The following is a 15,649-nucleotide window of genomic DNA, read 5'->3' as shown; positions in this document are numbered from 1 at the left end:
CGTCTGTTGTTTCATAAGATGGACAGTTTTAAACCAGAACATTCAAATTTGGCCTCAGCAGGCAAATAAGCACTCCAACTATGAGAGTGAACGTTTAGACATATCAGCTTAGTCTCAACTAGCAACTAAACACTCTAACTCGTCCTCATTGTGTTCAGATATGCAAACATTTGTATCAAAACGATAAAACGAGGGAGAATGTACTTCGGAACTTAGGAAGTATCATATATTATTAAAAGTGAGAAGCTCCAACCTTCAAAGTTGGATTACCATTTTGCCTCTCCACTCAATAAAAAACATCTAATTAATTTGAATATTAAATAAAAAGCATATCAATTATCATATAGTAAATGTTCAAAGTGGGAAAGTATAAAATCAAAAAATGAAAGACCAAAATATCCATATAAAGTTGCTAGACATTTTTACCCTTTTTAAAGACTTAATTAGTTATTTTATATTTAATCATATCATATTGTATTAGCTTTTATCATCAAGTTCACCATTGCAATAAATCAAAATATCATAAACCATTTAATTAAATATTATACAATCATATTTTAATTACTTGAAGGTTGAAATATAAGTTCAGCACAGTACAAAATTTACGGCCCTTCATTGAATTAAAATCAAATTAAATAGGAGTAATGTTTAAATAACATAAATAGTGAGTAAATAAAAAACTCAACAATCATATTTTAATCATCCACATTCAATTCTCCCTAAATGTGTGAAACTAATTTATTCGCCCGTTATGTGCTTTTAAGTACTCCCTATGCGCCTAATTACTTGTCCATTTTTCTTTTTTTAGTTGTTTCTAATTACCTCTTTATTTTGACAAATCAAGAAAAAATAATTTTTTTGCCTATTATACCCTCAATTAATTACATTGAAAAATATAGAACTTTTTGAAAATTCTAAGTTTTTAATTCATCCCTCATAATTAATAGGGGTAAAATGGTAAACTTATTATGTCAATTATTATCTTCTTAATAAGTGTGTCAATTCAAAAGTGAACAAGTAATTAGGGACAAAAGGAGTAACTTCTTACACAAATGAGAGTTGAACAATTTCTTCTTTAATAGGTCAATTTTATTTTTTCACATATTATTAGCATATGTAATGCAACTTGCACATATTTTTTGCCTCTCAAAAACTTCATTTATAACAATATGAATTACCTCAATTATTACTGCTAATTATTTTAATTTTTCTTCTTCTCACCTATTAATTGTTTTTCACAACCTTCCACATTCCTTGTTATTTTTACAATATTTGTTTTATCTTCATTAAATGATTTATCGTAAATACTTCTGCACATGCACATTTTTTAAAAGTAACAATTTTTTGGGAAACTGAAAAGTTAGTCCAACTAAACTGACTTGATATATTTATTGTTTCCTATTAATGTAAACTCATGAAAAAAAAACTCACATATATGAATTTGTGAAGGATTATTAATCCAAAACAGCAAAACTCAACGTGTATTAATTCATATTTTAAGGTGGAGTGATTTGGATAGCAGAACAAGAAATTGTTGTACCAGTAAGAATTTTCACTAATTCAATTATTTCTAATTTTTTATTTTTATCTTTTTTTTTTGTGAAGAACATATATATTGTTACCAAGTATGTAGGTCACTGTTTTTATCTTTATATTTTGCTACTTTTGTTCCTTGTTGCTTGTATTTCGCTGGATGTTCTTAGCATATTTTATTTTTAATTTTCTTGTCACCTTTAGCCTTTAACCAATCAGTTCTCTAAGTAAAACTTTAGGCTAAAAAAATATTTTCATTGCAAGGATACTTTCATATGTCAAAATGAAATTTCTATCAATTATAAAACTTTGTTCTAATCAGAAAGAACATTTATCATTATTTCTAATGATTTTATATAAATTAGTATGGGATACACGTGCATTTGCACGTGTCCAGAACTAGAATTATAAAAAGTAGGAAGCTTTAAAACGCAAAATTGAATTACCATTTTTCCTACACTAAATTATAATATTATAAATCATTTAATTAATCATTAAATATAAATCATGTATCGTATTACAAGTGGAAAGACCCTAAATGAAAAGTTACATTACAATCAATCATAATATCATATTTTTGCATTTTTTTCACCATTTTTATAAATATTTATTGCCTTAATGACTTAATAAAATCCTCACACCATAAATGTTGAAGTAAATTCCACGTAGCAATATCTCTAAGACAAAAGACCAAATAACCACTTAATACCACATATAATACTAATTAAATTGGTTTGCATTTAAACACAATTAAGATTTTATTTTTTCTTTTGCATTATCTATTTCAGTGGACAAGGAAGCATTTACGTGTAAATTATTATAGGTAGACAAATATATCTCAAATCTTATATAAAAAAACACATTTTAAAGAAATATTGTATTCTTTTACATCATAGAGTAACATGTATGCATGTTTAATATAAAGTAACTATTATAAATAGTATCAAAACTAACTTAATTTATATTTTAACTCTGCAAATATTAAATCAATTTTGAATGCAAGTGTAAGGAGATTAAAATATAAGATTCATTATCTTTAGAAATTTGTATTTTTTGATATACTTTAATATCCATTTTTATCATCTAACATATCAATTAAAATTGTATAGAAAATTTTGATACCAACTAATAGGAATATACGTGCAAACACACGGAATCAAAACTAGTATACAATATATGCTTCAACAACATTCCGATATATGCCATATTTTGAGTTTTTTTTAAAAAATAAAATCCAAATATTAAGAAGTAGGATTCTTAGTTTTGTTCTAGTGTCAATTTTTTAATCCATTTTTTTTTACACAAATAAAATGAGTTGTGGTAGAATCTTGAATTCATAAAGTTTAAATCTTGAATCCGCTATCAGCATTGTGTAATTACAAAAGAATTCTCTCTACTTATGCTTCTTCACTAGAGTTGCCTATATTGGTAATAGGACCTTTAAACCAATGCCTAGCACTGAAGATCCATGAAGAAACAACAAGAATGACAAGGCCACCGACCGCGACTGGAGTATAGTTGAGAGTTTGATCTGTAATAGGGTAGGCAATAGGCAAAGAGAAGAGCACAGAGATGAGCGCGACCCAGAATACTGCAACCCAACCTACAACGATACCGTAGCTTCCCAAGTTGAAAGGACCTGGAGTGAAGGACTTTCGAGCTAGAGTCACTCGAAACAGGATTGGCAAGGCATAAGCAATGTAAAGCCCGATTGTCGCTATAGATGTCATGGCTTGAAATGCTACCAAGCTTCCGAGAGACTATAGTTCAAATAGATGAAAAAAAGTGTGTATTAGTAACTGGAAGTGAGCGAAACAAACTAACGAATCAAGAAAGCATAATAAGTAATAGGAATAATACATAATCAGACATTCAAACTTGGCCGAGTTCGAGTATTTATGTACTATGTCTATGTAATAAGTAGTGTTATTTCTGATATGAATCATTAGTTCTTATTTTGCTTGGTTTTCTTTTTTAAGGGTGTTGCAGATGGGGGTGTTCAATGTGGTCTTTCAAGATGCAAAAGTATGAACATTTGTACCGTCAATGCCATGCAAAATGCTATAAAGGCTGACGTCCAGACTGCATTTAGCGGAACCTCATGCTTGTTTACTTTATGCCAGAACGACGAATATGGCATTGCTCCATCTCGGGAGAATGCATAAGCCATCCTGCAAAAGATACTTTCATCAGTGGCTCTTCTAAAGAATCTGAGTTACACAAGGAGAATCTCCGACCAAGCATATTTACCTCGAGTTGCTAGTTAATGAGCTCATACCACAAAAGAATACGGCAACAGCAATAACACCTAAGCAAACAATTCCACCAACACCACTGCCATATCTACTCTTGAATACATCATAAAAGATTTGAGCAATAGCATAGCCGCCAGAATCATTGTTTTTATTTAACAGATGTGGGATATCTGTAACTGCAAAGGTTATACCAAGTATGTAAGCCCAGCCAGCAAGAATTGATATGCCAATAGCACTTACAATTCCTTTTGGCCCATTCTTATCTGCATCTTTGGTTTCTTCCGTCTGCAAAACAGTGTCAGTGGATAAGAACAAAATAAAAAATTTGCTCACGATCACTTTTTTTTTTTTGATAACCAAGAAATCTGTCTGTGACCCGCCCTTTGGACCAATCACAGCCTTCTAAACTCAGTGGATAATGGGCCCGCCCCTCTACCCTTCTCCACTTAAATATCGGGCTTCACTTTGCATGGTGTGGGGCTTGAACCTGCGACCTAAGCCACAAATCCTCCACCTTTTGCCACTTGAGCTAGGCCTTGGGGGCTGCTCACGATCACTTTGAACGAGAAGTTCCTAAGTTTCATTAGGCCTAACGGAGTAGGAAATTAAGTTTCAAGTAACATTCAATTGAGTTGCTGCTATATGTAATCTGCTCCTGATATTTTCTAAGACGAGCAAAGTTCTATTGTATTCTCAGCTATCTGAGCCTCGTCTCGTTACAAATCCATAACTTCACACTGTCACAGTAATTTTTCATCAATTCTTGTGGAATTTGAAGGCCTCTGTAATTCATAATTTTAAAAGAGTGACCAGCAAAATAAGTTCTCACACCACGGCCTCCAGTCAACATACTTATGAAAATACAGGAAAACAATTAGTATTGCAGTGGAAAAGTATGCAGAACTCACCATATGGGCAGAAGCGTCATAACCTGTCAATGTATACTGGCTCATGAGAAGTCCGAGGACGAAGATGTAGAGTTTATTGTTGATTCCATCCTCATTGACAGTATTGAAGTTAGTAAACACAAATTTAGCGCTAGCTCTTTCTGTTGCGACCATTGGGATCAAAATCATAAGAAGAAAGACACCTGTAATCATTAATTCAGAGCTGAGCGAACGCGCAATTCCATAATTGTGAGGTCGAATAGACAAAGGTTTACTCCAATGTACCTAAAACATTCCATGCAGCAGCTAGTTGCCCAATGAAGGACAACCATGAAATCGGAAGACTGTTTAATAAAGCATGTAAAAGCAGAATTACAGCATGGAGGGCGATGACCACATATTTGGAGGCCTGATATCCGCCACCATTTAATCCACCAGTGCTAAGAAGAATTATCACCTGAACTAACTGAGCCAATGAATAATCTACACTTGTTGTGACAGCCCACTGCAATCAGATTTTCCGTAGTGGATTAGAGTTGTTTTATATGGTGAAGCAGCTAAGCCCAATTAGACACTAAAATTGTGAATGGAAATACGAGTAATTCTTCACGATACCTGACCAACAATGTTGAACCTGCAATATGAAAAGGAAAGAAATTTTACTGAGAAAGAAGCAATATGAATGTAGAAACCGTCAGTTTTGTCAAAAAGTAACTTATGACAGTTGAATGTTGCACAACTGACAGAGACATGAGCTAACAGAAGATAGTTCAATAATTTCATATTCTGTTAAATCTAATATTGAAAGTCAATAGCTATTGCATAGGAACGGGGGTTTTACCCTGTGCGCACTCAAAGGGTAGCGGCTGTGGGTTTCCCTTGTCATCAAAAAAATAAATAAAAAAAATATTGAAAGTCAGTAGATGATAAAAGGTACCAAGTAAAGAATTAAAAAGAGGTCCGCAACCCAGAGAGTTCAATATTTTCATTTTTTTGTGTGTGTTTCCTTCTGTTTTACCTTCTTTTGTTTGCTCTACCCAATGAATATATTACTTCTAAGGAACTTAATGTCTAGCAGCCTTGAACTGAAACTCGCACATACAGTTAAGGAACTCATTGACAATGTAGGTCGTCCTAGCGCGGCTGCAATTTTTCAGGAACATTCATTCTGATCGTCAAAAGTAAACCATATTCTGATTGTGCATTTCTCACACTACGAATTTCGGAAGAACAGTCTTTTGCTGAAATCAAGCCATAACTATGGATCGAGTTATTGTCTCCAAAATGCACAGTTGGTTAAGCAAATCAGCATCAACCAGATATGCCTAAAACCCAAACTAGTAGGGGTCAAAAACATGAATCCTCTATGTATTCGGCTCCATCTGGACCTATTTCATTTCAATACATAGAGGATTCATTACTACAAGGATTTCTCATAATTTGAGTATTTAACGTTGACCGTCAACCTACTGTAAGTCTGTAACTCTCCTCCTTTATCCACACTAGGACCGGTTATGTGGAGCTCACATACGAGTTCACATACTTGTAAGATTAATAAAACCATGCTAATGCAAAAGGCTTGAGCTTCAATCAATACGAAAAGCTAATCCAGGTTAACATATCACCAGCTAAGGGTGGAATGTCAGTCCCGTGCTTGAATTTTTCTCTTTGATATCTGAGAACCTGAGGACCAGTCGCGCACGGTTCAAAACTTGTTAGATAACGGGCTGCTGACTGATTAACACAACGAATACTTGTAAGGAAAGTGAAACTATTTAGAACTCAGAAAACTGTCTTTCCTAGAATCCAGAACTCATAAACTCATAAACTCAAAGTCCTAACTTGCCTCTAACTGTTCCAAAATTCTATAAACTCCAAATATTACAAACTAACTCAACAGAAACTTTGAGGGAGTTCTTGTATTTATAGAATTTGATAAATGACTTCTCTAAAAAGTCATTCTTTTCACAAACAGATGATATGACTGTTCCTAGGGGCAGAGCTACAAGCCGGTCTACGAGTTCGGCAGAATCCAATAGCTTCGATCTAGATCCTATAATTGTGTTTAAAAATCCACTTAATATGTATAAATAACTTATCCAGAACTCAGTCAACTGTCTTTCCTAGAATTCAGAACTCATAAACTCAAAATTCTAACTCCGCCTCTAACTGTTCCAAAATACTATGAACTCCAAACATCACAAACTAACTAAACAGAAAGAATGTAAAGACTAATCAAGAAAAGCAAAAAGAATTACCAGCCAGTGATCCAAGAAGCAAAAGATGCCCCACTTGGACCAGCAAGCATAGCACTCCAATAATAGAATTCAGACATCATAAACTCAAAATCCTAACTACGCCACTGTTCCAAAATACTATAAACTCCAAACATCACAAACTAACTCAACAGAAACAATTTAAAGACTAAACAAGAGAAGCAAAAAAGAAAAATCAAGCCAGTGATCAAAGAAGCAAAAGGTGCCCCACTTGGACCAGCAAGCTTAGCACTCCAATAATAAAGTTCACAACTCATAAACTCAAAATCCTAACTACTCCAAAATACTATAAACTTCAAACATCACAAACTAACTCCAACAGAAACAATGTAAAGACTAAACAAGAAAAGCAAATATATTTACCAGCCAGTGATCCAAGAAGCAAAAGGTGCCCAGCTTGGACCAGCAAGCTTAGCACTCCAATAATAAAGACCCCCAGAAGTTGGATAAGAAGAACATATCTCAGCCATTGACATTCCAACAAACAGTGTGAATGCACCAGCAATTAGCCATCCATAAACATAAGAAACAGGTCCACCAAAACTCAAACCAGTACCCATCAATGTATTCAAACCAGTAAGCACTGATACAACAGAAAATGAAAACGCAAAATTCGACAACACCCTGCAGTAAAACAAAACCCCAAGAACCCAAAAAAAAAAACCAATAAGCAAATAAGTTCAAAAATCAAAAAAGATTGAATTTTTTTTACTTTTTTCAAGAAATTAAGAAATGGGTATTTACGAAAGGTCTCTTTTGAGTTCTTGTTTGTATCCTAGTTCATGTAGCCTTGCATGGCCTGAATCAATTTCTTCTCCATAACCCATCCTTGATTTTTTATCCTCTGCAACTTTGCCTTCTTCAAAATCCCTTTCTCTTCACTGTAAATGGCTGGCTTTCAACAAAGATTTTAGACTCACATAGAAAAATCAGAACTTTCTGCTAAAGATTGATTGTTTATATGTGTTTTTTGGTGGTATTTTAATGGAGTTTTGTGGAGTGAAAAGAACAGAGTATGGTTAAAGAAAGCAATTGGAAGGTAGTGTGAATTAATAGGCAAAGATTTGAACTTTTGAAGGCCATATGTTGACAGATAAAAGAGTCCTAGAGACACATGGGGACTGTATTTTTATATTAGTAATAAAAAGCTCATAATTGCATATGCAAATTGCAATATTAGAAAAATCTGAATTATTGGAAGTTGGGATTTTATAGTATTACTAAATATGATGAATATTCTTTTAAGTCCTAGTTGTCTTTGATTTCAAAGAATGAATAGATTAATAACGGTTAACTTGTCTCTGTGTGACCTATAAGTTACGAATTTGAGTAGTAGAAATAGTTATTAATGTTTGCATTAGTCATCTACATAACCGTGGTGCTTGCAGCAATCGTCTACGTCACATTCCTTGAGATGTGGTCCTTCATCGGAAGTCATCATCACACCCTTTAGGGTTCGGTTTTTCTCCGAACCTACTGGCATGAAATGTTTTGTGCATCAGATTATTTCTTTTTTTATATATCTCAAGCTACTAATACGAGTAGAATTGTTAGGGATAATTGGATGGGTTGCTTGTTCAATCAATTTATGGTCCGCTCAATGTCGTGTTGATGTGGGAGAATCACTATTGATGCGAGATAGGACAGAGGAGAGAGGAGAGAGTTATTTGGGCCAATTTTTTTAATCAATCTCCAATTCTTTAATGTCTTTATTAGTGTGAGTCGTAAGAAATTTTAAATATCGAATCAAACTACGATATTACTTCATTCTTATTACGAAAAATGAGGTCAGCACAAGACAAGACAAGTTGCTCAGTTGTCTCGTAGTGCAAAGTCTAAGAGGAGAGATTGTATACGTAACTTATCATAAACGATATTTTTGTTACATATATTACATTTTTCATTAGATATCAATAAAAAAACTAGAATACAAAAATTTATAAATAAAATAATAAGATTTTTGTAAGATATTTTTTTTTTCTATAAAATCATTTTATCTATATTTTTAAATATATCATAATATCCATGTGATTATAAGAATATTGAAATACCTTTATCAACATACATAACTATGAATCTTTTTTAAATAATGCAAAAGATACCAATGATATTAAATTCTCAATTGGAGGTTGTTGGCATGTGGAAAAGTCAAGAGGGACGGCTGTTTCTAATATTATTTTATTCAATGACACGTGCAAAATTATATTTAAATATATGTTTTATAATCATAAAATCAAATCAAATTGATACACTACATATGTTTCTCCTTATAATCATAATTTAAAAAAATAATCAAATCAAATTGATACACTATGTTTATTTCTCCTTTCTTAGTATTAACAGTAGTTTTTTGACTTTTGATATATGTTGTTATTTGTTATTTTGTGCTTTGTACTATTTCTTTTCTATGAACCTTATATAATATTTCTCTTGGACTATATCTCAACTAATAAATATATCATAATCATCATATAAATATATCAAAATTCTATTTTCTTTTTAGTTAAAGAAAATCCAACCATCTGACTATAGTTTAGTACTCCTATGAATTAATACCATAAAGTCAATATTTCATATCATTCTCTTTGTGGCTAAACCCCAAAAGAAGTACTAGTGGTACCATGTGTTAGATATTTTTAAAATGAATGAACCACAAAAAATGCATGTTTTTTTATGTCCAAAAGAAAGGTTTTTTGACATGCTAGTGATATCTTTTTCTATTTTCTCATATTTCGAAGGGAGAAATGTTTCGTAATAAAAAAAAAATTATATATATATTCATGATTCAAATTTGAAACTGTTAAGTTGATTGAATCAACATTATCAGTTGATTGGACAACGATCTGAACACAAAAGTGTACAGTTTTGTCTCCTTTTCACATATTGTATCAATATATTCAGGTGATTGGATAATAATTCGAACACAAAAGTAGACAGTTTCGTCTCATTTTCACATGGTGAGACTAATAACACCTCGAAAGCAAAAACAAAACAAAAAAAATCAATGAGAACAAAAAAGATATCTACCGTCCAAACGTGTCTACACTAATCTATTTGTTTGGTCCTTTCACAATTTTTGTACCTCAAAAAACATGAGTAATCAATGAAATATCAAAGTATTTAGCAAACAACCACTATCTTAAAATGACATTAAATTTTTTACTTTAAAAGTCATTATCATATAAAATGTGAAAGCTATAGATTGTCGATTCTACATAATTAATTTGGAATTATATATATGTGTACTTTATGATATTATATTAGTAACCTTTCCTCTAGGACACATCTTTAAGGTGAGACAACAACTAATTTAAATATGTTATCAAATGGCAAAAATTATTTATCTAGACGAATAATCACTTTTCAGCTTTTGTAATTGAAAAAATAGTCATTATCGTGAGGTTTTAAATTCAACAAATAAAACTTCATGATAATAACTATTTTTCAATTACAAGACCGAAAAGTGATCATTAGCTCACACTATTACTGTAAACTATGTCGCAATCGCTCAAATAATACAAATTTGCACCACATACGAAGCCATTAAGATCAATATAATCGCTCTTTATCAACAAAACAAATATTTCTCGAGCTCGATTGAACTCAAAATTTCTGACTAAGGACAGAGAGATCCCACCGCATCCTCTGGTGGTCCCTAAAACATTTCAATCAATATAGCCAAGCTAACATGTTAATGGTTTTACTTTTACCATCCATGTCCCTAGGCTTGATTACTATATTTACCAAATGATATTAATTTTAGTTCAAGTTAATATAATTGAGAGGTTAAATACAAGATTAAATCAACTAATACTATCTATCTAATTTTGTGTTTTGATTAATTAGGATGAACATAAATATTTCATACTCATGCACAATTCTTACACGAACTATCAATTGTTTACTACATACTGACCATTTAAAAATATATATGAAAATTGAAAAAATAGCTATTAGTATAGAGTTTCGAATTTCACGGGTGAAACTCCACAATTTGCATAATTCCATGCAAATTATCAATTTTTTACTACGTACCAAGCATTTTAAAAATAGATGAAATAGTGTCTGGAGGTCACTTTTGAATTCTATCTTTGAAAAATAGTCACTGTTATGAAATTTCAAATTTCACTAGTGTTATGTGATGGAGTTCCTATGGAATGTCAAACTCCATGACATTGTCTATTTTTCAATGACAAAAGTTGAAAATGGGGTCTCGAGAGAATAGAATGTATACAGACATTACCACCCCCCTCAACACACACACCCCTGATAATCCACCAGCTAAAAATCAAAGCATCAGGATTAGAAAAAAAAATAACGACAACAAAATAGCAAGATATACAAAGCAAATAAGGCAACAAATAGTAGTAAAAACTACTAAAGAATAAGATACAACGCGAATACCAAATAATACTATTGTAGATATTGAAAATTTGTGGGACTCTATAAGACATGTTCAGTTCTAATTGGACTCTACAAGACGTGTTCAATTTCCAAATAAGGTACTTGGAGGCAACTCAATCATAAACCCTAGTTCATGCCTATATAAAGGGTACCATATTCTCTTAAAGAGACAACTCGAATATTCCACAAATTCATGAAACATTCCTAATGAGATCAAATTCAAATCATCTTAATTCGAGAAATATGCCACAAACAGCCCTCAAATCATGGATAAATATCTTATGAAAGAAGAATCATAATATATTTATCAATAAAATTATGTTTCTTCATATTTTATTTGTGATTGCAATTTATTTTCTGTCACTTTGAAATTTGTTGCAAACAACTATTATAAACAATGAGAAGATGAGACTAGCCCCCTCCTCTCCCATGTGAAAATCCGATAACACTCTACTACCTACTACCCTTCTACCCTCCCTCGACCTCCGTACCTTCCTATCTTCTCAAATTTATTACTAAAAAATATGAAAATAGAAAATGTGAAATGAACATCGATTAGAGAGGAGAAGGAAATGGGCCCATACCAGCCAGTAATCCAAGCAGCAAATGGGCCAATCTTGTTTCCAGCCAATTTAGCACTCCAATAATAAAGCCCAGCAGCAGTTGGATAAGCAGAACATATTTCAGCCATAGAAAGGCCCACAATAAGTGTCATTAACCCAATTATGGGCCATCCACAAACAATAGTAACAGGCCCACCAAAAGTTAGGGCCTGATTATACAATGTTGATATACCAGTAAGAACTGATACAATGGAGAATGTCAAAGAAAAGTTTGAAATGAACCTGTTCATAAAGCCCAAAACAAAAGAAACATGTGAGTTAGGATCTTTACACGAATAATCAGTCAGATTACATGATATATAATCCGAATCTAGAAGCTTTGGTTCAAACCCTATGTACCATCATAGCATGTTAAATAATAGATCTTATATGTTGTGATAGAAATTCTGAACTCGAACTCATAATATTCAATCTACTTGAGCTTATATGTATATATATATTGGGAGTGAAAATGATGAATTAAAATTTATAACCAACAACATATCTCGTGTAATCCCAAAGGATTTGGGGGAGGGTAGAGTGTATGCAGGTCTTACCAATAATATATCACTACCTTGGAAGTAGCTAGAGAGGTTGTTTTCAGGAAAAAACAGTCCCAAAGGTAGTATTGAGAAAAAAATAACGGAAACGAAGACTCATAGCAAAATACTATAAACAACCTGTCAAATAATCCTAAACAATAGTCATAACAAGATACAACGATATTCAAAGTGTCAAAAACCCACAAAAATGACCATACTCAATGGACAAGAAACTACAAGAGTAAGCGAGACAACACTGAACAATCTACCCTAATATGTGTCTCCATAACCTGCCATCTAAAAACATCATATCCTCGATAAATTAAATAGATGAACGAAAAAGAAAGAAAGAAAGAAAGAATGACTTACGAAAGACCACGATAGAGTTCTTGCTTGTAACCCAATTCTTTAAGTCTAGAATCATCATTTGAAGAAGTAATTTTGTTTTCATTTTCAACAAGGAGATGATAAGAACCAGTTGAGGATTCTGCTTCCATATAATTTCTCATAGTTTACTTTGATTAGTTGCTTGGACAAACTAACACAAAGAAATTATAAGAAGTGAAAAGGACAGAAAGCAAAGTCCCCACTAAAAATAATACTAATATGTTTGCTTATATAAAAAAAAATGTACATATTTTTCTATGTTTGTTATGATTTTTTTGAGGAATATATAAATGCCCACCTAAGTCCTAACTGTCATAAAAGACCAAACAAAAGCATGGGTAATATTTAATAACTTTGGGAGCTAGCGCCACCACAAATAATGCATCTTGTCGTACGCAATTTGGATTTTGTTGAAATTTTAGTATAGATATTAAATATCGAATAAGAAAATAATAAAATAATAATAACTTTAAATTTGTATAAAGAGTGTGTTTGATAAGGAGGAAAATATGTTAATTAGTAGAAATATTTTGAAATTATTTTTACTTTTTTTTAAAGAATACGATGGTTTATTGAAAATTAGAAAAATGTTTTTTCTTGTGTGAGTAGAGCAAAAAAAAAGAATTGTTTACAAAGAAACTTTTATTTTCTAAAAGTATATGTATAATATAAAATATCAAAAATTGAAAAGAATCTAAATGCACGTGGATTTTCACAAAAAACGACACAATCTGCTCCATTAATGGTATGAAGATGCCAAGTTGATTATTATATATTGACAAGTGATTTGCTGTAAAATGATTTTATAATAAAAAAATAAGGAATTTGCTGTTAAGTGATCTTATAGTATTTAAAAAAAAAAGTGTGAATCTCTGTGATTTGTGCTTTGTATTCTTCTTTATGTCAACTTCTCTTCATTTCAAAATCTTGCATTTTTTTATTCATAATTGTGTACCATAAAGATTGTCCTAGATAATATTATTGGGTGTCCATGTTCATCAGAATGAAGGTGGCATTTATTACCCAAAAAATGAAAAATGAAAAATGAAAAATGAAAGAGTCAATAGACAATGTAATATCTTTTATCACTGAATAAGCAAAATTATTGGTTGTAACTTGTATGTATTGATTTCAGCTAGGGGTAGGCATGGTCCCATATTCAGTATAGTATGATATAGATAGATTGATTAGGCCGAAAAGAGTATTTTGTTTGAATATTATTAGATAAGTACAAAGCAGACCCAGGATTTTTGCTCAGGAGGATCGAACTATAAAGAAGAAGTTTAGGTGGTAATGCAAGAACGCGGTGAGCGTAGTAGCCCCTCGGCATGCTCTTTATACAAGAACCATAGATATTTCATTGATTCATAAAAGTAAAGACTAAGCTAATCAAATATATTGAGGACAAAGATGCATTGATAAAAATTTTAGTGGATCGATTGTATTACATAAGTTAATTCCTAAAACACATGAAAATTAAATGATGAAAAAGGGAGCGAGATGGGGAAGAAAGATATTTACCTTATCATGCTAAATTTAACTCACTTTATCATACCGTATTAAACATTTCTTTTTACTTTTATCATGCTCCATCGAGCATTCTTAAAATTTCTTGTGCTTTTTATACTTTTATTTTGTAATGTTTACTTTATATTTCACTTTTTAAATTTTTTAAATTAATATCCATTCAATCAAATATTACTATGAAAATCATCAAGATTCTCTAAAAGTGTGTAAGAATAGAGTTACTAATATTATAATGCATATTAGTAATATAAATAAATAGCATCGTCAATTTTTTTAGTTCATATAGTTCAATTTACTAGGTTAGTCATACTTTGTAAAAAAAAAAAACAAATAACGAATAAATTAAATAAGTTTAGTTTTCATTTCACTAAAATAGAATTAAAAATATAAAAGAAATTTCATGAATTCTATTAAATTAATATTTTTAAAAGGACGTTGACGATATTTAAGTTTCTTCATTAATTACATCTAATTTACATTTTTTTAAAAAATAAACTATATTTCTATCTCAATTTCAAGTTAAATATAATTCAACATTTTTATTTAAAAGTTATTCAAACGTATATGAAAAAAGAGTTACGTTGAAACAATATGAATAATAGATATAAAAAGAATAAAATATAAAAATAAAAAGAATGTGTCTAATAAATTTAAACAAAAATAAATTAAAAAGAAGAAATGGAATAAAAGGAAAAAATAATGAAAAAGAAGAAGAAGGTCTAATAAGCCCAAAAGTTCCATTTTTCAAAGCTAATATTAAAAAGGGGAAAAAATGTTGCCAATCGAACTTGAACCCGTGACATAGGGGCATTACATGAACCACTTATCCATTGAGCCAAGTCTGTCATTTGTTCTCAGGGGGTTCATTTTAATATATATACACATAAAATCAAAATTTGATGCTATATATACAGTGTAATTTTTTGACGAGGGAGTTCGGGTACAATAGGAGGCTCGAGAGACCTCTGAGTGTAATATACGCTAGGAAGACTTTAGCTACGTCTTAACTTGAATGTTCGAGAGACCTTTGAACGCAATGTACGCTACCATCAAGGGAGACTTTAGCCACTTCTGATCGTCTTGCACCATATGTACTAAGATCATTCGGTGATAGTTATGACTAATCCCAACTACGGAGATCTATGTATTGGTACCATTTTCACATCCCGACTCTCCTATTCTAAATTTTCATCCAAACACGTCAACTAGATCAAAACAAGTTTCTAAAACATGTCT

At 31.5% G+C, this 15,649-nt stretch overlaps 1 protein-coding gene across 3 annotated transcripts; it reads right to left on the bottom strand.

Annotated features, from left to right (window-relative positions):
• Positions 1–2,848: 2,848 nt before the first annotated feature.
• Positions 2,849–13,086, bottom strand: LOC102592875 (amino-acid permease BAT1 homolog). Of its 3 annotated transcripts, none has more exons than XM_006344118.2 (8): positions 12,869–13,086; positions 11,940–12,200; positions 5,291–5,309; positions 4,961–5,180; positions 4,697–4,878; positions 3,784–4,073; positions 3,575–3,704; positions 2,849–3,293 (listed from the first exon to the last, which is right to left on the bottom strand). In XM_006344118.2, exons 1-8 carry the CDS (start codon positions 13,006–13,008, stop codon positions 2,931–2,933), a joined length of 1,605 nt encoding a protein of 534 aa, XP_006344180.1. In that variant the 5' UTR covers positions 13,009–13,086; the 3' UTR covers positions 2,849–2,930. The 3 variants fall into 3 exon arrangements, with proteins under 3 accessions (XP_006344180.1, XP_006344181.1, XP_006344182.1); XM_006344119.2 differs by lacking the exons at positions 11,940–12,200; positions 12,869–13,086 and adding exons at positions 7,315–7,575; positions 7,696–8,157; XM_006344120.2 differs by lacking the exons at positions 11,940–12,200; positions 12,869–13,086 and adding an exon at positions 6,934–7,297.
• Between the last annotated feature and the right edge of the window lie 2,563 nt (positions 13,087–15,649).

The sequence above is a fragment of the Solanum tuberosum genome, unplaced genomic scaffold (assembly GCF_000226075.1).
Source record: "Solanum tuberosum cultivar DM 1-3 516 R44 unplaced genomic scaffold, SolTub_3.0 scf00051, whole genome shotgun sequence".
NCBI lineage: Eukaryota > Viridiplantae > Streptophyta > Magnoliopsida > Solanales > Solanaceae > Solanum > Solanum tuberosum.
This window is presented reverse-complemented; position numbering and strand designations above follow the sequence as displayed.

Coding starts and splice junctions, on each gene's coding strand:
- LOC102592875 (XM_006344118.2), bottom strand. CDS start 13,008: ATGAGAAATTATATGGAAGCAGAATCCTCAACTGGTTCTTATCATCTC. Junction 4,074..4,696: donor ATGACGCTTCTGCCCATATG/GTGAGTTCTGCA, acceptor ACTGTTTTGCAG/ACGGAAGAAACCAAAGATGC. Junction 3,705..3,783: donor TCATTAACTAGCAACTCGAG/GTAAATATGCTT, acceptor TATCTTTTGCAG/GATGGCTTATGCATTCTCCC.